Source organism: Nelumbo nucifera, chromosome 4 (genome assembly GCF_055504915.1).
Source record: "Nelumbo nucifera cultivar China Antique chromosome 4, China Antique-T2T, whole genome shotgun sequence".
In the NCBI taxonomy this organism is placed as follows: Eukaryota; Viridiplantae; Streptophyta; class Magnoliopsida; order Proteales; family Nelumbonaceae; genus Nelumbo; species Nelumbo nucifera.
Window position 1 is genome coordinate 31,727,750 of NC_142652.1, and position 22,507 is coordinate 31,750,256.

Below are 22,507 nucleotides of genomic sequence, written 5' to 3' on the forward strand. Positions count from 1 at the left end.
CAAGCATTGCAAAACTCAAACTTGACTCAACTAACTACTCAGCTCAAGTCAAATTCAAATACTTAGCAAACTAAACTCGAGTAGCTCGCAAGTAGCTCAGCTCACTTACACTCCTAATGTCAGCTAAGCAGAAAGTTAATAAGGTTAAATAAATTTTATATTATAGTTCTCGTACATTAGTTGAACTTACACTCCTAATGTCAGTTAAGTTAAGGGGGCGTTCTTTTTTTGGATTTTGAGAGGGGGAAAGTTAGTCAATGGAATTGACCAAGAAAGCCATGTTCTTTTTTCAGATTTATGTGGGGGGCAAGGAAAGTTTATTTTTCTGGGTATCACTTACCCGGGTAAATGATTCCCAATCTCGTAGGTGGATAGATAACTTTCCCACCTGAGAAGAAAATTGCTAATACTTGAAAGGAACAAAAAATGCCCTTTTAATAGTGAATTTTTATGGTTAAAATGATCATTGCCTTATTCACCTAGAAAAATAAAAAAATGTAGGTAAATGCAAACTAACTTACTGAAAGTAAATGAGGCCTAAGAAGAAAGACAATAAGATTAAATATTTTTTATTATAGTTCCAACACCCAAACCACTTTTGCTGCAGTGTGTTAAAACTATGAAAGCCTTTGAGGAATTAATCTAACCCTACCCTTGGTGAGGCCACAACTATACATGCAAGGCCCTTATTAAGCATTTGGGACTCTAGATCTACAATGAAATTTTTGGGGAATTTCGGGCAATAACTTTTAACAAGGTTTCCTTATTTCAATAATATTTTTAATATCTTATGATATTTTTATGTTATTTTTATTGATGTTGATAGAATAGAACCCTCTGAAATTTTGACAAAATAAAGATGAAATTGCAAATTTTCAGAAATTTGACTGAAATAAGCTCACCCGAAACTTTTCATATTTTATTTTAGTTTTCCATACTTGAAACTGAAATTATAATTCTCCATAGAAATTCAAGAACGCATTTCTAGTCTCACCTCTTGGGGGGAAAACACTTCATGACCAAAAATAGGTTTTATGTGCCTTTATTCTAAGAAAATATTGTTTCTTCAAGCCATATTTCTTTTCTATTTCTTGATGGGTAATTCAAACTATATTTCTTGAAATCACTAAAAAATACAATTTATGTTAGAGAATATCCCCTACATACTCTATAAAAGTCTTTCTAAGAAAACATTGTTCTTGGAAAGAGATGTAAACCCATTTTTTTGGAAATGCAACACTAAAAACTGGGAAGCTTACCAATGTTTTCTTAAAATCATCCAACCCCCATTTTTCCACCAATGTTTTCTTAAATCAAAATGAAATTTCTTAGTTCTTGATGAGGGCGGATTTGACCCTCCAATGACATTGTGACACCTGGCACCTCGTGACAACTAGGTGTAGCCTCATGACAGATAGGTGCAGCCCGGCACCTCGCAGGCAACTCACCACTAGGCAGCTCGCTTCCAAGTAGCCTGGCACTTACAAACAGCCTGCCACTTCACAAGTAGTTCGCCACAAGCAGCTCGGCACCTCACAGGCAACTCGCCATCATGCAGCCTGGCACCTTACAGACTGCTCGCCACCAAGCAGCTCGGCACCTCACAAGCAGCTCGCCACCAAGCAGCCTGGCACCTTACAGGCAACTCACTTCCCAGTCAGACTGACCGCCGCGTGATAATTCCAAGGATCTCACCACCGTGCCCCGCATTTTACGGGATTGTGACTTGTAACGGCTATATTAGCTCACCCACTCCCCAATTCAGGCGGGAATGGGTAACCTTACCAGTTGGTGGCATTATCCCCACCTAACACGAAAATAGGTCCCATCACAGCGGGAATCCAGAAACTACTCCATCAAACCCACGAGGACTCCAGTATATAAAGGCCTCACCCCCCAAAGGCGAAGGGATGATGAGAAAAAATGATGAAAGAGGAAAGTAGTCTCTGGCCTCTAGCTCTCCCATTCTCTATTATCATCTTCAGCTCACAACTAAGTGCTGATTTAGCCATCGGAGTGACCTCGCCGGGTAAACACCCCCAGGTTCTCTGATTCAGTTCTTACAGATCAACCAGGTCCGTCGTCTACAAAGATGAAGCAGATCATCTCTTGCAGGGAGCAGCCAAGTTGCGCTACACTAGAGAGCTCCACTTCAGCCTCTGAGTCATCGACCACCTAGGAGCAGACGAAATGACGAGGTAGTTAGCACAAAAAAATATGATACGTGACCAGAAATGATCCATCAATTCCAAAGATAAAATGATTTCTTGATTTCAAGATCCAAAATTTATGTTTTTGAAATTGGATAACCAGTTTCACTCTCTATAGTCTATACTGTTCACTACTGACTTTTCTGGATGTGTTTGGTTGCGGTGCAATGTTATTTGTATTGATGCAAAACTACGATAATGCAAATGATTTGGATGTAAATTCTGATTTATTTTTTGTTTCAAAGCTTTTATTTAAACAAAATTTAACTAAAATTTACATTCTTTTCATTTGCACTTCCATGCATTTGTATTAATGCAAATAAAATTACACTTCACCAAACGCAGGCTAATGAGAATCAACCCTAAGAAAACAGTACACATTGCAAAAAAGAAAAAAGAAAAACCTTAGCTTTGGAATCGGAAATCCAATGGACCATGTGGTCTGGTCCGAGTTAAATTAAAAAAAAAAAAGCACAAGTCACAGACCACAGGTCCACAGCTCACAAGTCACGAGACAAGCATAGCGTACCTTGTTCATCTGTATCTTTTTAAACAAAAGCTAGAGCTTTAGGTTGGCTTTATGTTGAAGCTGATTTACCTTTTATGCCAGACCTTTTGGGTGTCCTAGGTGGACCCAATTAATGATTTATGGGCCTGGACCTGGTAATTATAAACAACCTTTACAAAGAAAAACAAATGTTAAGCCCATTAATCATGGCCCCTTAATCATTGGATAATATTAACTTTGTTTTCACTATACTTGTTAGACCCATTAAAAGAGGTTGTCTAACACCATTACTCTTTGACCCTTTTTTTCCTTTACTAGGTAGGACCCACCACCACCTTGATTTCACATGCAAATGCAACACGGGTCGGGTCGGGTCCATATAGCCGCGTGTAGAGCCGATTATTTAGAAAAGAAACGAAACTTTGGGGTTGGGCTGATCCTAATTCCTAATATATGAGTATAGGCCCTTATTAATCGGGTCTTATAGGTAGTGCATTCGGGTACCCATTGAAGGATGGGTGCCTTTCACCTCTTTACTTCCACTACATTTTAAAGATCATGTTCTGTAACTAAGGTCTATAAAAGGAAGCCGTACAGTAATTCCTTGCCTTGGCAGCACGTTTTGCCTCCGCTTATCACTCACTCTAGCGAGTAAAGGAAGCTCCGAAGTCAGAGGGAGCGAAAGAAGAACCGACGAGGGAGAAAATGGGTGCCACGTGGGATCACACTAAGTGACAGTTTGTTCAGACGGTTTCCGTTAGAAACGCGGGCCACCTTCAACTCCAATCAGGATCTTGGAGCTAGCCAATGGATGCCGTCCGTATGATGGCTAACCATATTAACGGCGATTTGACGACACTTGACGGTGGAGAAGCAAGCTGTTCTCCCAGGATGAAGACAAGAGCAGGAGACAGCACAGAGCGGACCTATTAAGCATCTCGTTAGATTGGAAGTCTCATCTCACATGATAGAAAAATCTAAGTATTAAAGAGAAAAGAAAAACTCTTCATTCCTAGTCCAGTCTTACAAGCAGGCTTCAGATTCCCAAATTGTTTGATCTACACGCTTTTCTTGAGTCATTACAAGATCCCGAAGCTCTTTGATTCATACAGATCAAAGGAAGCTCTTGCATTCGAGCTCTGTATCGTCAGATACTGTCAGCTGCAGAGTGATTTATAAGAGATTTTCTTTTGTTGTTGCTCGATTTCACCATTGAACGCTTGGAGCGTTTCTTTTTGTTTTCCAAGTTTAGTTCGCTTTCTATGAGAGACAATGTCCTTGACTCAATACATTTGAAGGTATACTTCCTGTGAAACTGTAGTATTTGTTTTTTCGAAGAAGAAGAAAAAGAAATTGCATTACTTTTACGGTGAATTTTTTGTTTTTTATGGTACTTCTCTTGATCCGTGGGATTCCGCACTACTATGGGACTTGTAGGTGATGAGATGCGTAATTTAGACTATTGTTGCACTGAACCAAATAAACTTTGCAATGTCTGTTCTTGAGTTTTTTCATTTAATTCAGATTCATGACTTTGTTTGATGAATACCTTACGGAAGATTTGATTTTTAATGCTAAGAGGGGCTGGTCATAGGCTTGAGCTGATTAAGCTCAAAGATGTAAGAGTAAGACTATAATACTTGCAAAGTTTTCATTTCTATTTTTCTTGGTTTTGGGAGAAGTTTATGGCTCTTTTGAAGTAAAGGACCTGAGTGTCCAAGATTTGAAATCATTATTAAATAATATATTGCAAATGAAGTTTTTCAGCTAATAGAGTTGTTGAAGTTCTTAATTGGTGATTTTTTTCGTTGATTTAGTTGATAATTCCCGGGGATCTAAGGTCAAAAGTGATTTCTGAGAAGTTTGATTTGTTGTCGTGAATCTACAGGTATTTGGGGAATGTAAGAATTGATTTGGCCTCTCATGGCTGGAGAGATCGAAGAACCCATTAGCTTTAAGGTTTGGTCTTCACCCAAAGTAGGGATCTAATCACATTTCATTTCTAAACACTTGTGGTTAACGTTATTCTTAAATTGGTTGATTTATTATGTATTGAGTGGAGATGCTTTACGAGTATTTCAAGTCTTAAAAAGAACTACCTTGCTATTTGTATTGGAATCTTAGATATGTGATCTGGTTTGATCTTTATAGAGAGATTTAATGATTAAACTTGAGATTTTACAGGTTGAAATTGGCTTATGAATTAGTGATACAAAGCCATGATTTTTCCTGTACATTACTTTCTCTATATAAAACTTTCTTGCAAAGCCAAATTTATGTTATCATATGCAATCTGCAGTTACATTATTTCTTTTCTTTCAAAACTGGCAGGCAGGCTCTTTACATTCTGGTTCCATATCATTTGGAAGATTTGAAGGTGAATCCTTGGCTTGGGAAAGGAGATCCTCCTTCTCACATAATAGGTACCTTGAAGAGGTTGAAAAATACTCAACACCAGGTTCTGTCACTAAGAAGAAAGCCTACTTTGAAGCTCATTTTAAGAAGAAAGGTTTTCCACGGCAAATTTCATGTGGGACAGAGTACCAAAGTGATGAAAATGATGTCCTTGACCATGTGAGTTACATGGAAGAATTGGAGAATACTAATGAAGGAAGCTATTTTGCCCACTATGATGAAAGCCCACATGGTTCATATTACCATGGAGAATATGATGTGACGGGTTATGATGGAGAGGGTGAGGAATTTTCTCCTAAATTTCAGATGGAACTCTCTCTCACTGATGAAAATGCAGTGTTGGGTGGTAATAATCAAATTGTAGAACTTGACACAATGGAACAAAACCAATTTCTCAATAATGTCGATGAACCCTCAGATGATGGTCTACAACATGTAGAACCTGGTGAAACACATCAAATTAAATCCGAGATCACCACGCTTTTGGTCAAGGATGAACCAGAGATGGAAGTAAAATATATACTTGCTAGTGAAGTAGAAAATGTGGATACCTTACCTAAAAGCACCAACCCATCCACGACCAAAAGTAATTGCATGGTGGGGAAAGCTGATAGTCCTAGCTTGAAAATTTCACAAAAGTCATCTCTAAAGGTTAGATTCTTCACTGTAATTGTTCATACAAGGGCTAGTGTGTTGGTGTATCTTTATCTTTCTTACATGCCCATTTAACTGTACCAAGCATTCTGTGTAGGGATTTTCTAATAGGAACATAATTTCTATTATATGCTATGATTCTGTCATTTGCATTACTCTTATCGATAACTTGACCTAGGTAAAGGCCAGGGCAGAAACGAAAACTGTCAAACCCAAACCGAGGGCTCAGGTAACAGTAACTCAGGTTCCAAGAAAGATTTCAAGTGAAGTGTCAAAGCCTTCAAAGAATTCAAGGAGAATCGAAAAAGAGACTCCAGTAAGAATTAGAACAGATAAACATTCTCCCCAAAAGGTTTCACCAGCCATTGGTTCTCAAACCAGAACTTCAAAACGAGAGGTATCCATCTGGTGATATCAAGATTCCTCATTCTTTATTGTTTAAATCATGTTGTTGGCATTTAGTTAGTCACAGACAGTCAAAGCTGGAGTGAAACAATTCTAGGCCATAAACATTATTGAAGATGATCATTCATAGCTTACATTTCAGATAGAGATAAGTATACATGCATCCATATAACTAGAGTTTACCATAATAATGACAAGGCAAATCAAGGCATTGTCTTTTGAAGTCTAAGCACTTCCAAACATGCTTAATCAGATTTGCTGAATTAGCAACAGTTATCAAAAATTGAAGTTTCAGTATAACATTATTAATTCTTGTTATGGATTGGTGTTGCCTCATAGGATTCTGAAAACTTGAAGACAAAATTAAATCAAGAAAATAAAAGGTATGGCATCCTTTCAATTACTACCAAACTGTATCATATGTCATCAGTTACTGACTGGAATACTCACCTTGTTTTTGTAACAGTGAGAAAGATACAAGGGCAAAGAAAGTAGGCAGTAAGTCTCAACCTGCTGGTTCTGAGAAGGAAGAATGCCAGACTGCAAATAGGTTTGTGAGAAACATAATTGTAAAGAAAATATCTTTACTTTTTGGTCCTGAAAATAAATCGTTCAGTTTTGATCTTTTTGACTAAAATTTTGATAATGTAGGCCCAAGAGAACAGTAAATTCGTCTAAGACAAGCATAAAATCAAGTTCCGCAGTCTTTGTCTTCAAGAGTGATGAAAGAGCAGAAAGGAGAAAAGAGGCAAGTTAACATCTGGTCTGATTCATTTTAAATTTGTTTTAGCTATAAGGTATTAGACCTGAAAGAGTTACTCATCCTTTATTGTCCCTCACTTGATCCAGTTCTATATGAAGTTGGAGAAAAAAATGCATGCTAAAGAGGTTGAGATGAATGAAATCCAAGCAAGAACACAGGTATATGGAATGATTTCCATTGAAGTGTATATATTTGAACCTGGTGGGAGCCAAGTTTTCTGGATGAATTTTTAGACAATAAAACAAGAATTAATTTTCATAATATAGTATTTTACTCCTTGGTATTTCAATTACTATTCATGTAAAAGGAAATTCCAGTTTTCAGAAGTTCATCTGTGAGACACTGTACTCTGTAAGATTCTTGTGGCAGATACATGCCAAAATTTTTGCATATATATCTCATATTATACAAAATAAAGTAGATGCTTATGTTTGGTTCATCTGAATCACCCTGTCATTTCTAGTATGTAAATGATTTTTAAGTATTCCATCTTAGAGTTTTTCAGTTATTTATTATTAACCATAAAGAGACTAATTGTATTACTTACTGTATCTATAGGAGGAGACAGAAGCTGAGATAAAACAATTTCGCAGAAGTCTCAACTTCAAAGCAACACCCATGCCTTCTTTCTATCGTGGAGCTGCTTCACAAGGCTCTGATGCCAAAAAGGTACAATCCAAAAGTGTATATACCTTTATACAAGGAAAAGTCAAAGTTGACATGGACAACTTTATGTTCATAAGTTGGATATGTTAGATATTCATGTTGCACTCATGAACATCTTGGAACTCCCAGGAAAAACCTTGCAATTTTTATTCCTTATTTTGCCAAATATGAATATGACCTTAGTAATTTGCATTAAGCATTCCTTTTTAGACATGTTATGTTTACAACAGTTAACATTGCATGATCAGATATCTATTAAAATATGTGCTGCATGGGGATGGCTGACATATTCCTAGGGTCAGTGATGTTTGAAAGTTCTGACATGCACTGTCCAACAATGTTTACAATGTGATTATGAAAGGTCAAGTAATTGCTTAAAGGATCATAAGGCAGCCCAGTGCACGAGGGCTCCCACCAATTTCTTAAAGAATCATACGATAAATTTAAAAAGGCGGAAAAATTTGTTGTTCTTTTTATCCCTTGGTGGTGATTCTTACTTGCACTACCTTCTTAGGTTTGGCTAGTAAAAATGGTAACATGAGCTTACCTCAATCTCTTCCAAATTAAGTGTTCGGTTGTGGAAGTTTTGGACCTTGAGTTGGACTATTCTAGGAAACACAACCTTAATCCAAGATTAGGTTGACTTCCAGCTCGAAGCCCTGGTTCCTCAGCACAACCATAACCAGACAATTTATTCTGTATTACAGTTGTTATATTGATATTTCCTTTTACCCTGTTAACAGGGTAACTTTGGCGATGCTGTTTCAGTCTCATTGTGCACTTGTTAATTGCTTTTAGCTTGTATGATACCATAACCATGCCTTTCTGATCTAGCAAAACCAAACCATACTCAACCCAACCTGAACTGGGTTGGGTTCCATTTAAGAAAGAATCTCCTTGCCTTGAACTGAGAACGTTAGGTTAATTCATGGATTGGCTCAGGTTACTGTTCTGGCTAGCTATTTAGATTTTACTTTTGGATTAATTTCACCAACTTGGGCACATATCAACTTACTAGAAATGAATTTTATGGCTTTCCTGAAAATCCCAAAATTGTATTCCAACAGAGTTTTTAACTCCCATGTGCATAGACACAAAAATGCTTGTAACTGCTTGGTTTTCCTGAAGAATGGAAAGTTTGACCAGGCTAGAATATCTGTTTGAACTTTATTTGAAGTAAATCAGTTCTCACATCAACATGTAAACCATTTCTAGTTCCTTACAAGATTCCATTCCTCAATTTGCTCAATAAATATTAGGAAATAAAAGAATATGGGCCACTTACATTTATGTTTTAGTTTCATTTTATGTTGTATTAATAGTGTGTGTATGTGTGTGTGTGTGTGTGTGTGTTACCTTTTACCTGTATTTAGATGTAATTTATTTGACCAGGGGACATGAAGGCAAAAGCATGCATGCACCCCATAATCACTGGCAATTACCATCTCTAATCCCATCTTACCTTGGAGAGCTTGTCACTCCAAATAGATAAGTTTTCCTAATTGATTTCTACATATATGTCAAAATAGAATAATTTGTAGCAAAGAAAAAGAATCTTAGCAAACTCTCTTATGGTACTGACCGTTACTGATCTCTTCTTTCAGGCTGTATCAAATACTGTGAAACCAACTAAATCGCAAAGTAAGACCACGAGTCCAGTTAGTAGAACTGCATCCAGATCACAAGCATCTACAAAAGCAGGAAACCAGAACCTCTCTGCTAGTGAATCTGCAGATGCCACTGCTCAACCACAACCCTCGGAAGCAGCTGACTTTCCTACAATAGTGCCTACTGTAGTTGGTGGAAGCTCTCCAACTTCATCACCTATTAGAAACCATGCTCCACAAACTGGAAAGAGAACGGAGGCAGCAGGGAAGAAAGAAAAGGAGAAGGTGAAGGATCCTAATGTGCAGAAACAACAGGGATCAGAGACTGGTAAGGTGAAGAAAGAGAGACTCGAGCAGAGGCGGGTAGTGGAGGGAGTCGGGCGCAGCAGCAACAGCGATGTGGTAAGGAAGTCAATGAAGGGGGTTAGTATGGGTATGGGTGTCGGAGGGTCCGGAATTGGCCATCTAGTGGTAGATGTTGCATCCTAATCAAAACCCTTCCCCCCCGACCCCTAGGAGCCAACTTTGTATCTCTACTTGCAGTTGTGTTATTCTTCATTTTAATGCATCCAGTATGTATTGTACATGTAGTTGGAATAGAAAATAACGGTGGCTGATTCAGGGAGTTCTTGAAATGGGAACCTCCCTTACAGCTCCTTCAGTTCCCTCCTGTCCCATTATCTATGAAGCATTGTTTGGTCATCCCTATTCATTGAACAAGCTACCAGAGAAATGCGGGTCTCTGCTTATCATGTAAAGCATGCATTCACTGTGTCATAAAACAGGTACCTGTGGTCCATCGAACAAATTACCATTAATTTGGATGACTTTTAATTGCAGGATTTTCTATGGAAGTTTGATCTGTGGTCCATGCAACAGGTACCCTATTTAATTGAACAAGTTTCTATTGTGTGCCAGTATTTTGACCAGCATTTGCATCTTCTTCCATATTTTTCCAAGCAAATTGTACAAGTCGGACTGCTTATATTTCCTGCAAGCTGGCAACAGGAGGATAGTAGTCTCTGTTGCCAGCAGACTTCCCGCTGACAGGTAAACAATAACACATTATCAGAGGACCTAGTTCTGATAGATACACACCAGCATAAGTGCAAAGCGATAAATAAACCATTGATGACACAAATGCTGACATGGTGCATGCCATGTTGTAAATTTCATTTCAGCAGATCAAATGAGAACCTTCATAAATATTATGACACTATCAAAAGTTAGTTTTTAATCTTTTCCAAGGGCAGGCTGGAGTGTTAAAAAATTTTCCAAGTGCTTACTCAATGTGCTTGCCATCTGTGATTACCTGATCCCTAACTCCTCAAATGCTCAATTGGGTACCGCCGAATCTACCATAAATGGTCACAGGCCCCCAGTCAATAATGTTAGTTAATGCTTAATACTAGTTTTGAACTGAAAGAATCTCCCTCATGCACTATTTCTTCTAATGTAAAATGTATTAAAACATTAACAAAAAGAACCTCTGAATCCTTATATTAAGGTTTAGACTCCACAAGTGTACAAGGCAAAGTTTAGGCCATGTTTGGGATCATGGTTTTTTCAGGGGTGTAAACGAATCAAATTCGAATAGCATCAAATTCGGATCCAATTAAATATTTAAATATTCGATTTGATTCAAAATCAACTAATCAATTATTTCAGGTAATTAATAAATATATAAATAAATATTTATCGAATCAAATCAGGCCATATCCTAATTCAAATTCTATTAACTATTCAATATGAATAAAATATTCGAATTCAATCAATTAAATATTCGAATTATCTAAATCAAATTTTCAAATACCGTTGTAGACAGAAAATTTGGAACCATGATATTGTATTCCCAAAAATCCCATTTTGCCTTTTCATTCTTGTATCACATAGTCAATTTGAGTGGAATTCAGATACAAACGCCCCACAGCACATCCCATCTGCGCATTGAGAACTTCTCCCCCTGAATACGGGCGATGTTCCCAATGCACGGAGATGGACGTAACGTGGGGCGCGCCAGTGGGGAGCCCATTTGAAATTCATTTGAGTATCCGTCGTGCATATGGTGTTATCAATATTTGGAGGGACACGAGTGTTATCAATAGTTGTAGTTCTAAAAATTAACTACGACTAGGCAGCTACCGGCATAAAAAAAAAAAAAAAAAAAAAAAAAAAGACAGCTACCGGGCCATCGGTTACAAACATTGATAATGGTTAGAGACTTAAAACACCACAATTGTTACTTAAAACTACAGAAATGCCATCAAAGTGTTACTTTGTTTAAATGACCAGATTACCTTCCCTGCCCAGCCAGCCGCACCATACCTTAAAAAGGGTCTCGGTCAGAAAAGGGTGGAGAACAAGGAAGGATGCAGCGGCGCAAACCACGGAACCATCCTCCTTTATTTGGCAAACACAAATAAAAGAACAACGCAAAAACAGCGAAAGAATATAAAAGGAAGGAACCTTTTTCTGTGTTGCTCCTTTTTTTTTTTTGGTGACAGAGACCAACCGAACAACACTATATTCAATTATTCATCACTTTCTTGCATAAATAAACAAAACTTTGTTTTATTTATAATAAAAATATATCATTAATTTTCATGAATGAACACACACCCCACAAGACAAGGCCATCAACAAAAGTGCTGCCTCTGCTTCTTCTTTTCCTTCAAATTTCCTCCTCTGTAACATGTGTAGCGTTGTTCTCTTTCCCTCCACCTTGCTCTGCCTCTTTTCCATGGTGACGCCTCCGGCCATTTTAAGAATATTCAGTTCTCTTCTCCTCCTCTTCCTCTGTCTGATTCCACAAGCATTACACAACGACTGCAGCCCAACAATGGAAAAACAGATTCAGCACTTTTACGACGATGAACTTAGATACCCATAGGCTCAAGACGCAGGGGAAGAGAACATCTCAAAGGAGCAAAAACAGATTAAAAGATGGCTAACTGGGGTGAGAAATCAAAGCACAAACCCATTAAAAAGAAATGAATAAAAAGGTAGAAGCAGGTGAAGGAGTTAAACTGTTATAAAAGTACCTTAGGACCAGCAGGGCCACTTCTCCATAAAGGGGTCTTGGAGGTTTTGCAGTCGACGCAGACTCTTGAGATCACCATCTGGCCTTCTGTCGCATGTTTCTTCCCCCTCACAACCTTAGCCATCTCTCCCCCTTCTTCATCTTTCCTTGCCGGAATTTTTCTGGGTCTCTTCCGGTACAATCCCAACTTCAGCTCTTGAACTGGAAGTTGAAGGTGGTGGTCGTACTGCTGATCATCATCATGATCACGATGGGGTTGATCATCATAATAACAATAAGTATGATTGTGATGATGAGGATCCCACCCTGAGCTGCTGCGTTCTGCTGAAGAAAGCATGGCGCGCGCGCGCGAGAGAGAGAGAGAGAGAGAAAGTAGGGTTTCGGTCGTTTTGGTCGCACTTTACTTTATAAGCTTTCTTGGGAAACAAGGTGGTCGTTTTCCAGTAAAATCAATGGGGGGGTTATATAGAGCCAAAGACTATATTTATTTATTTTATTCTATTTTTTAGTGGGATTAACGGTTGGATTTACAGAGACCAAGCACTGCTGTGAAGTGTGAACTAATCAACAGAACATGATGTAAGGTTAGATTTCGGTAATCACGGGTTCTAATGTGGACCCACCAGGATGATTGTGGGGACAATCTTGTGGGGGCTGATTTGAACTCCCCATTCCACGTCTCCATATCCCATCCTACATTCCTACCCTTGCAAGTGTCCCAAATCCCAATGATGGTTAAGGGCAACAAGAACTGTGGGCCGTCGGATATTGTGGTGGAGAGAATTTAGATGGTAATAAATGAGAAGCCGTATAAACCAAACGTGGGGAAAGTGAACCGTCTCTGGTTTTCATTTTCTCAATTTCAGCGGGAAAAGATGTACCAAGAAAAATCTAAAACGGACGATTCATGGCCTTCTTGTGTTAAACAAAAAAAAAGGAAATTATTACAGGGAAAAGGATGAGAAAAGGCTGGAAAAAGAACCATCAAGAACCTTTTGTTCACGTAAAGAAGTGTCTTGGTTTTGTGGCTATGCCTTTGAGACCAGGAGAGGATTTAGGCGTAAAAAAAAAAAAAAAAATTCAACCACGTAGCGGGTGATAAGAAAATCGTGGCCCACCTAAAGTAATCAACAAGGATTTACAAATCGGACCGGACCCGAAACTGTTTTGACCATTAGTTTGTGGGTCAAATAGTCCGACTGTCTGTCTGGTTTGGATGGATGGCTTATTTTGATTTAAAAAGTAACAATAGTTAAAAAATATTGTTAAATTTGATGAGTCTACAGTTCGACTATTTGGGTAAGAGGATTATTGATCAAGTCAACAATTTTTAACCCAAAAACGATTTTAGGGTGAAACGAAACTGATTTACTGAACAATTCCCAAGTTTTCAAAACAAGTGGTTTTGGCCTTTTGGGGTTGCATTGCAACTCTTATAAAAATCAAAGAAATAATTCATAAAGCAGATGTGGTTATTATGATGAACTATGAAGGGTGTTTCAGTAATAATCAAGATATATAATATGTCTTTTCGAGACGAGAATGCGCTTAAGTCTCAAGATGCATTTGAGGTTTTGTCATCGGCCCACCTGGCTAAAAGGTTAGTGGTCCTTGGAAGTAATCTGTTGTGGCCATTAAAATGGCCAAAGGATTAAGGAGCCATTTATGGTTTGAAACCAGCCACGCGGAAAGAGGGGAATGCCAACAAATATATCAACTCATTCGGGCTGCAATCTGATCTAAGCTGGTGTGTACTTGTGCGTGCGCATTATTTGTCAATAGAGGCCAACTCACAACTGAGTCTCAGATTATCAATTAATAAAGTAATAAACCATATTGTACGGTGTTGTCAAATTCAGATCGGACCGGATGGTCGAAACAGTGACAGTGATCCGGTGATGTTGTTTTCAGGTCCCAATTGATTGGTATTTGATTTTTTTTTTTTTTTTTTTGTGGTTTGTGTGAGCTAATTGGCTGATTAACCGGTAAAACTAGTTTTCTGTCGAGTTCAAGTATAATAAAACGATGTTGTATCAAAACTGTAGGGAAAAAAATGCTATGAGCTCAGCTATTTTGGGAGGGATGGACTAATCACAGATCACACAGACTCTAATTCATGTTCTCATACTTGTGAGGCCGGAGATTTTATCATTGTATATATTGACATGTTTTTACCAGGCTGGGGAGTACTGTAGATACCTCCTGAAATAAAACGTACAAAACATCTACCTAAATAAAAATTCTTTGTGGTGGATGCCGAGTGCCTCCTTACTGTGGTACGGTTCCATGTTATGTTCAAATGTATATAATCTTCATACCATTTTCATAATCTTTTTATTTTTACAGACATGCATTGGCAACATTTTCGTATTTGTATGTTTTTAACTTTTTTACTTGTCAAAGGTAAATTCTTATATAAGAAAAAATTTTACGAATGGTAAATTTTTTAATTAAAAGTTTATTGGAAAAAGAAATTATTTAAAAAAATAAATAAATATTTATGGATAATATATTTAATTGATAAAATAAAAGATTAAATAAATAATCACGGCCATCGGGCAATAGAGTGAAAGAGGGAGAGATGACTTTTGTCATTGTAGTTTTGTTTTATATAGTGAAATAATTGGAAATAGTTAAATAATAATTAATTTAATTTAATAAATAAATGAGATGAGTAGATAATCAAGTGAGAGAGTATATATACACACACACAATTCTATGTCTTATTTTGCTAGCAATAATAATTTGTTAGATTATTAAATTATTAACTAGTTAAATAATTTAGTAAAATAAGTAAATAAATAAAACTTTATGTATTATCAATACAAGATTAATAAAGATTATCTCAAATTATTTAATTAATTAATTTAGCGTTGTTAAAGGGTCAGGCAGAACTACTGGGCTACCAAGCCCATGAATAGGCTTAGCCTGATCCGTGGCCTAGCCTGGCCTAAGACTTGGCCTGCGAACCAGCTTAGCTTGTGGCATGGCACGGGCCCATGCGGGATCAGGCTAAAATAAAAATGTTAACATCTTCTTTAATTTTTTGTCTAATTTTTTATTATTTTTTTCAAAATTTTAGAAAAAACATGGCTTCGTCCGGTTCGTGGCCTAGTCTAGACTAAGACTTGGCCCATAAACCAACCTGGCCCGTGGCACGGCATGGGCCCACACGGGCTCATGCCGTATATTATATATAATAACTATATAATATATTAATATATATATTTTTATTTTCAATTTTATTATATTATTTTCATTTTACTATTGCATATATAAACAATTGTACACATCAAAATTCATATAAAATAAAATTTTAAGATCTTTTTAAATTGTTTGACTATTTATTATAATTTATGTTAAAATTTTCATTATTTTTTTCAAAATAAAAAAAAAGCATGGCTTAGCCTGATTCATGGCCAAACCTGGCCTAAGACTTGCCCCGCAGACCAGCCCGGCCTGTGGCACAATACAAGCGGCCTATGCAGGCTTGGGCCAAGGGTTGTGCTGCGCCAACCCCCTAAAGTATTCTAGGGGAGGGAAACACATCCCGCATGGCACGACCCAATACGGCCCGATTATAAATAAAATGAGAGATAAAGACAATTTTTAACAAATATGAAAAAAGGTGGAAGTTTAGTAGCGTCATTTTAAATAATTATAGCAATGGTACCATTGTAAATAATTATATATTTAGTAGCAGATATATATGAGGAAGAAGAGAAATAACAAGTAATGATTTTTTTTTATTTTTGTTGTATCCAATGGTATCATTGAAATTAATTAAATTTGTAATGGTAATGATTAAAAGTATAAAAAGGGAAATTATAAGATTATAATATTTCATTTAGATTATATAGAAAATATTTCATTTGACAAATACATTCGGCCGTATAGACTTTTGTTTTTATGTTTTATATAGATAGATAGATAAATAGATAGATTGACGTGGAGATATTTCCAAGGAGATGTGCGTAAAGTAAAAGAACGCTTTTACGAGGACTGAATTCAAGTTACCCAATACTATAAATACCCACTTGTATCTTATAAAGAAAAGATTAGGTGAGAATGTGGAGTAGTTGAATAAAGTTGGAAGTCTTAGGAATATTTTGCAACAAGGGTTTTCTGTGAAGCCTTGTAAGAGTGAAAGGTTCTATATGTGAAAAAGTTATTCATCTTTGTATCTCTAGCATTTGTTTATATGATAAATTTTGTAATTTGTTATAACCAATAGACATAGGCTCCACACAAATCTTTTTGTGCTAATGTTAATATTTGTTTTTCTTTCCTTACTTCATATATACATTCTCAGCATGTCTATATTTTTGTTTGTTGGTTGCCATTGGAACTTGGTATTTCTCCTATGTTTAACACACTGAATTTGTGTCACTTAGATTTACCTGACAATTCTACTCTTCTGTTATTGCAAGTCACTTGGTCCACGATATCAACCCTATCTCAACTTTCAGCCAAGGAACAGCATGTGGTGTAGGGTCTTTATAACTTGTCAGATTGGTTGGGTCCCACTTGACACTTGGAGAGGAAGGCTTGCATCAACCAATGAACACGTAACCGACATTGTATGAAAACTGTTCTCTTTTTAGGTTGACATTCAAACATTGTATGTAAAGCAAAAAAATCCCTCTAATTAATGAAAAGTCTTTACATAAAGTTATGATTGGGATGTTAAATTAGTAGTCTGACACATGGAATGAGAGGGTGAGCTTTGGCACAACCATTGGATTTGTGACCGGTGTTCAAATCTTAGAAACAGCTTCTCGGATTGCTCCATTTCAATTTGGGTGATCAGAGTTCAAATCTTAGAAACAGCATTGTGTTCCTCTCCAGACCCCACATTTGTGGGAGCACTGGACTTTTACATATATGAAATTAATTGGCCATTCTTTTGGGTGTGGCGTTCTACACCTAACTCTGAAAATTCAAATGCTCAGAATTTACTTGGTTGTCGGGTTATTATACTTGCCTTGCACAGGGCTCGGATCTCTTGCCCACGAGTTGTTTCCAAATCTTTATCCACGGTACATTACAGTTGTGCATTAAGAATATCTTCTTTTTTGTTCATGGAGAGATTTTCTCAATACACGGTATTAGTGTTTTGTAGGTGGAGATATAAGAACAATTTGTGGGTAGTAAATCTGGATTGACTTGCATGAATACACAACACACCGAACAACAGGATTTATCTTTTTAATTATCCTCCAGTCAATAATGTAGCTTACATTTAAGCTATGTTTGATTTGAAGGAAAAGGTATGAAAAAGCAACTTGAACAAAGCAAAGGCCACCAATGGCCTAAAGCTTGAACCAATAATAGGGTCTGGGTGGTTAGGATTGGTTCTACATGTTTATATACATGCTACCTATAAACCGATTGGCTCTTTATCAGTTATAGACCCTATGAACTTGATTAATAATAGGATAGGTTATAGGTCTAGTATTTACAGACCTATGCAGTCTAAATTAGAAGTAGTTCTGTTTTTCCATTATCGGTAAGGGTGTAAGTACATGTAGTTCATTGCCATGGAATTCATGACAGAAACCGTAGATGAAAACTACATGAAAAAATCCCAGGTGTGAAGAATGCCACGGCCAAAATGAGTAGAACGATACACAATGTTCAGGGTACTAAAATGACTAATGAGCCTCTGTAGCAGCATCACAGCATTCTGTAGAGGCAATACAAGGCCCACATACTTGCGATGAGCATAAGGTATCATCCAAGGCTTGCGATGAGTACAAGGCATTGTCACACACTTGTGATAGACATAAAAGGTCTTCTAGAACTCGCGATGAGCACATGGACATCTCCTCGCAGTTGATTTACACTTTCTGAAAATCATTGTGAACCATGATGAGACATCTCGAAGATAACTGCCAACATGCCCAAACATGTCATCTAATCAAAGATCTCACTTTTGACACGTGGCCACAAAAAAACCCATGAAGGGATGTAGTCAGTACGTGCTATGCAAGAACCCTTGAAGAAAAAGAAACTTTATTCTTAAAGGATCTCGTTAGATATTTGGGGAAACCCCAGTGAAATTTGCTTGGTGGCAGACAAAAGAGTCAAGATTTCCTTCCCAAATGGGAAAAGTAGTACTCTTTTAGACTTTTCTCTTTATATCCTCAGGATCTCTAATCTCCTCTATAAAAAAGGAGGAGATGCAAGCCGCAGGGGACAGATCTTTGAACCCCCAGAATCTCCCAACCAAAATCCTCTAACCTTTCCCTCCAGAGAATTGAGTCCAACCCCAACTCCAATTCGGAACCGGCTCCATCTTCGTCCTTCAAGGAGATCATCCCCTCGTTGCCTTACTACCCACTTACAACGGGACCAGCTACCCTGATGCAACCTAAACTTTACCCATTGACATCCCTAAAGAGGGCCCAACAAAACACAAGGTCCCCCGCCTTATGTAGCCCCTTTTGTTTTATCAAAAAAAAAAAGTCAAAGGTCAGGTTGATTAAGTTAGAACCTAATGGAACTCGAATTGAGCACTTTCAAGTTTATTTAGGATGGTCTAGTTGGGTCAAGTTATACATTGATCATTTAGGCATTGGCCATAATCTTTTAAGACCTGCATTGGTGGGAGCCTTGTGCATTAGGCAGCTCGTAATCTTTTAAAGACCAGCCCAAACTGGAGGTCAAACCAGAAGGCAGTGGGTTCATGTTTCTAACAGCTCACTGTTCAATACATTTAGGTTGTGTTTGGTTTGAAGGAAAAGGTAGAAAACTTATACAAACTTTATATACGTTTCCTTCTCTGCCTTTTCCTTCAAACCAAGAACATCCTTAGGAAAGAGGTTGCAATAAAGAAAGAATGCATGTAAATAGTTTGTTGCAAGTTGCAACTGCAATCCCTCAACAATGCAAAACAAAAGAAGGTGGAGGGCTTGGAGGCGGCAATTGGCAAAGTCAGGCTCCAAGTTCCGGGATTTAATGAGATTACCTCATCTTTTCCCTTCTTTTGTGAAACACCATTATAACGTCACTATAAAGAATAGAAATCAAATTGTGTAAAGTTATGGGCTTGCCTGCGACCAGAGCACTCAATGATAGATACGTATGGGTCTGCCGCAAATTCACTACTCCCTAGAACACACACAATAGAAAGCACTAATAAAATAAAAGAGGTTTGGTCTTGTCCATGCTCACAAAAGCAATGAAAGTGAGGGACTGAGAGCGGAAGCTAAATAAAGAGGGAGAAAAAGTGGATAAAGCTTCCACCTATTCCATGTAGAGAAGATGGAGATTGGAAACCCCTCATTAAATGGGTCCCATGATATAAATATATATCATTAAAGAAAAATTTTGAGGGTAGACATTTTCGTCATTCCATTTATAAAAGAAGGATGCATTAGATAGAACACAATAAAGGTGTTTGGTATTTAGTTTACACAAAAAACTTTCAATCGGGCTTCGATTTGATTAGGCCTGATTAAGCTGTTCAAGCCACCATGTAGTAAGAAAGGAGTAGCAAAGATAAATTAAAGTGGGTGTTTCTCAATATAAAACAAATGCACTTCAGATGTAGAGTTGCAAAGGAGTTATAAGTCGATCAAAACTTTTATGCACACATGGGGGGTTTAGGGTGGATGTGGACCAAAGGAATGAAACCATGGTAGATCCCGACTCCCGAGGGGTCTTATCATATCAAATGGAGAAAATGGTTTGGTCCTTACATAACCATCCTCACATCCTTCTCATAGCCTCTTCTAGCTGTATTTTAGGAATATCTTCCTATAAATAAAAATATATAAGTAGGGAGATGTTCCCAATGCACGACTGCAATGGCAATTAGGTGAGGTTTTAGATTTGCCAATTAGGTGAGGTTGTCTAGCAAATTTCAAGGGTGTTTAACAATGTGAATGGTTTTGTTTTTGAAAATAAACACCTGCTATATCAATGGCAGTTGTCTTAATTTGTTTTAGAAAACAATATCATTCACATCGTTGAACATCCAGTAGAAAAAACAAATCAATTTTAATGCTTTCAAGTAACCCATGCTAAAATGTCTGTGGTTGTTTGCAATTTTCAAAGTATTGGTACGAGTGAATGACAGCCTCTCCAAAATCACATGTAAATGTAATTGTGAAATAGAGTCTCGTTCTGTTATTTACGGCATAGGATTATGATGACACACCGGTCCACTTTGCTAATAAATCACATGTAAAATTGATGGTCGTGCCAATAGAATCATCATATTACAATAAGATGGGCTTACTTGGACTTTGATACACTTGGACCCTTAAACCATGGATCATATCAAAACATAGACTTGGGCCCTGGGCCCATGGAGATTCATATTAATTTGGGAGGTGAGAGGAGTACCCTGTAAATTAAGGCGGTGTTCGACACCGTATTCATCTCATGGATCGTCTACAGGATGAACACTTGTTCAGTTGGCCCGTCCACAGTCTATTTTTAATTCCCTACTTCACACTCTCCCTGAAAAGTTGAAATCCTATTGTCTGTTTCACATTTTAATATTTCTATCAATAAAATATTAATTATTTTAATTATTTTAATTTTTAATAATAAAATAATACTTTTAAATATTTAAAATATGTTTTTTATTTTTAATTATTTTAATATTATTTTTATAAAAAATAATATTTATTGGCTAATATTAATTCATTGATGCATTTTTCAATATATTTATCATATAAAATCCAAAAATTAGATATTCATGATTAACTGTGTAGGTTATTCATAAAATGTATATGAGATACATTGAATAAAAAAGTGTGGTGTGGATTGATCCACATCATGCCTACAGAACGCCACTATAGGCAAGGTTCAAAGTATCGGAAAGGCGATTTTAAGAAACGTATTGGGATACGCCTTGGATAAGCATGCGTATCGGAAAAAAATTAAGATACACATAGATACGCTTGGAAACACTATAAATACTTTAATAAATCATAAAAATGCATCAATAAAACTAAATATAAAACCTTAATGAGGTGTATATACATTAAATTAATATATTTTAATGGTTTTATGAAGAAATATATTATAGTTAATTATGATCTCATTAAAAATCATATGCTTAACTATAATTTCTAAATTATAATTCTTAAGTTTTAATGTTTTATGGGATGGAAAATCCAACTCTCCTATCAACCATAAAACATGCATTGGCACAACTTCTAAGTGAAAATATAATCAATAATTATTTATTATTTATTTCCAAAAATTATAAAAAATAAATAAACATTATATAATATATTTAAAAAATAGTTATTAAAGAATAAATTTCAATTGCTTTGTGGATATGATAGATCATCCATAGAATTATAATATATTCAATCATTGTGATCAGATGATAAAATATAATTAATTAATTATTATTTTTTAATTCTAAAAATATAAAAATAAAAAATATTTATTAAATAAGAAATTTCAATTGGTTTGTGGATATGATAGATCATCCATAGAATTATAATATATTCAATTGTTGTGATCAAATGATAAAATATAATTAATTATTACTTATTTCTAATTTTAAAAATATAAAAAATCAAAAAAATACTAAAGAATAAACTTCAATTGCTCTATGGATATGACAGATAAATCCATAGATCTAAAGCATATTTAGTCGTTATAGGCAGAGGAAAATTACATTTTCAAAATTTTTATTAATTTATATTTCCCCAAATATCTTTATGAAATTTCCATAAACTTATTAATAACACAAAAAAATTATGATTTTGAACGTAAGAAATGTAGACCAACATAAATTTAAACATTCAAGAAAAAAGGAAGTCACAAGATATTTTAAAAAATTGAAAAAACTTACCTATTTTTGCTATACTTTTAAAATTTTGAAAAAAAAAACAATTCACACTTGTTTATTGCAAATCTAGCACTCTAGGAATGAAGTTTGGAGTTTTAGAGTCATTTGGGGGTGAAATAAAGCTTATTTTAGGGAAAAGAAGCTTGCTTTTCTCCTTTATTTTTTTTTTTCAGTTTTTGGCCATATTTTTTTTCATCGATACGTCCCGATATGGGTCCGATATGCATGAAAAAAGATGAGACGTCCGATTTCCATGCATATACCGTATCTGTTTTTCAAAGACATGATACGATACGCCCTATATCGAACATATCATATCGATATTTTATACCTTGACTGTGGGTGTGGCCTGGTTTAGTCTACACAAATTGTCCACAATTCAGAACAATTGTGGACTATGGTATGGTGTGGATTGGTCA

At 36.3% G+C, this 22,507-nt stretch overlaps 2 protein-coding genes across 4 annotated transcripts; one reads left to right on the forward strand and one right to left on the reverse strand.

The window, feature by feature from the left end:
* The first annotated feature begins 3,585 nt into the window (after positions 1 to 3,585).
* Positions 3,586 to 10,145, forward strand: LOC104609923 (protein WVD2-like 7). Of its 3 annotated transcripts, none has more exons than XM_010276351.3 (10): positions 3,586 to 4,016; positions 4,607 to 4,677; positions 5,050 to 5,784; positions 5,966 to 6,184; positions 6,532 to 6,575; positions 6,659 to 6,742; positions 6,844 to 6,940; positions 7,042 to 7,113; positions 7,514 to 7,624; positions 9,226 to 10,145. In XM_010276351.3, the coding sequence occupies exons 2-10, from the start codon at positions 4,642 to 4,644 to the stop codon at positions 9,715 to 9,717; spliced, it is 1,890 nt and encodes a 629-aa protein (XP_010274653.1). In that variant the 5' UTR covers positions 3,586 to 4,016; positions 4,607 to 4,641; the 3' UTR covers positions 9,718 to 10,145. The 3 variants fall into 3 exon arrangements, with proteins under 3 accessions (XP_010274653.1, XP_088759194.1, XP_010274654.1); XM_088903068.1 differs by having other exon boundaries at positions 3,676 to 4,016; positions 5,972 to 6,184; XM_010276352.3 differs by lacking the exon at positions 5,966 to 6,184 and having other exon boundaries at positions 3,676 to 4,016.
* Positions 10,146 to 11,680: 1,535 nt separating this feature from the next.
* Positions 11,681 to 12,713, reverse strand: LOC104609924 (uncharacterized). Its single transcript, XM_010276354.3, has 2 exons — positions 12,270 to 12,713; positions 11,681 to 12,054 (listed from the first exon to the last, which is right to left on the reverse strand). The coding sequence occupies exons 1-2, from the start codon at positions 12,603 to 12,605 to the stop codon at positions 11,830 to 11,832; spliced, it is 561 nt and encodes a 186-aa protein (XP_010274656.1). The 5' UTR covers positions 12,606 to 12,713; the 3' UTR covers positions 11,681 to 11,829.
* Between the last annotated feature and the right edge of the window lie 9,794 nt (positions 12,714 to 22,507).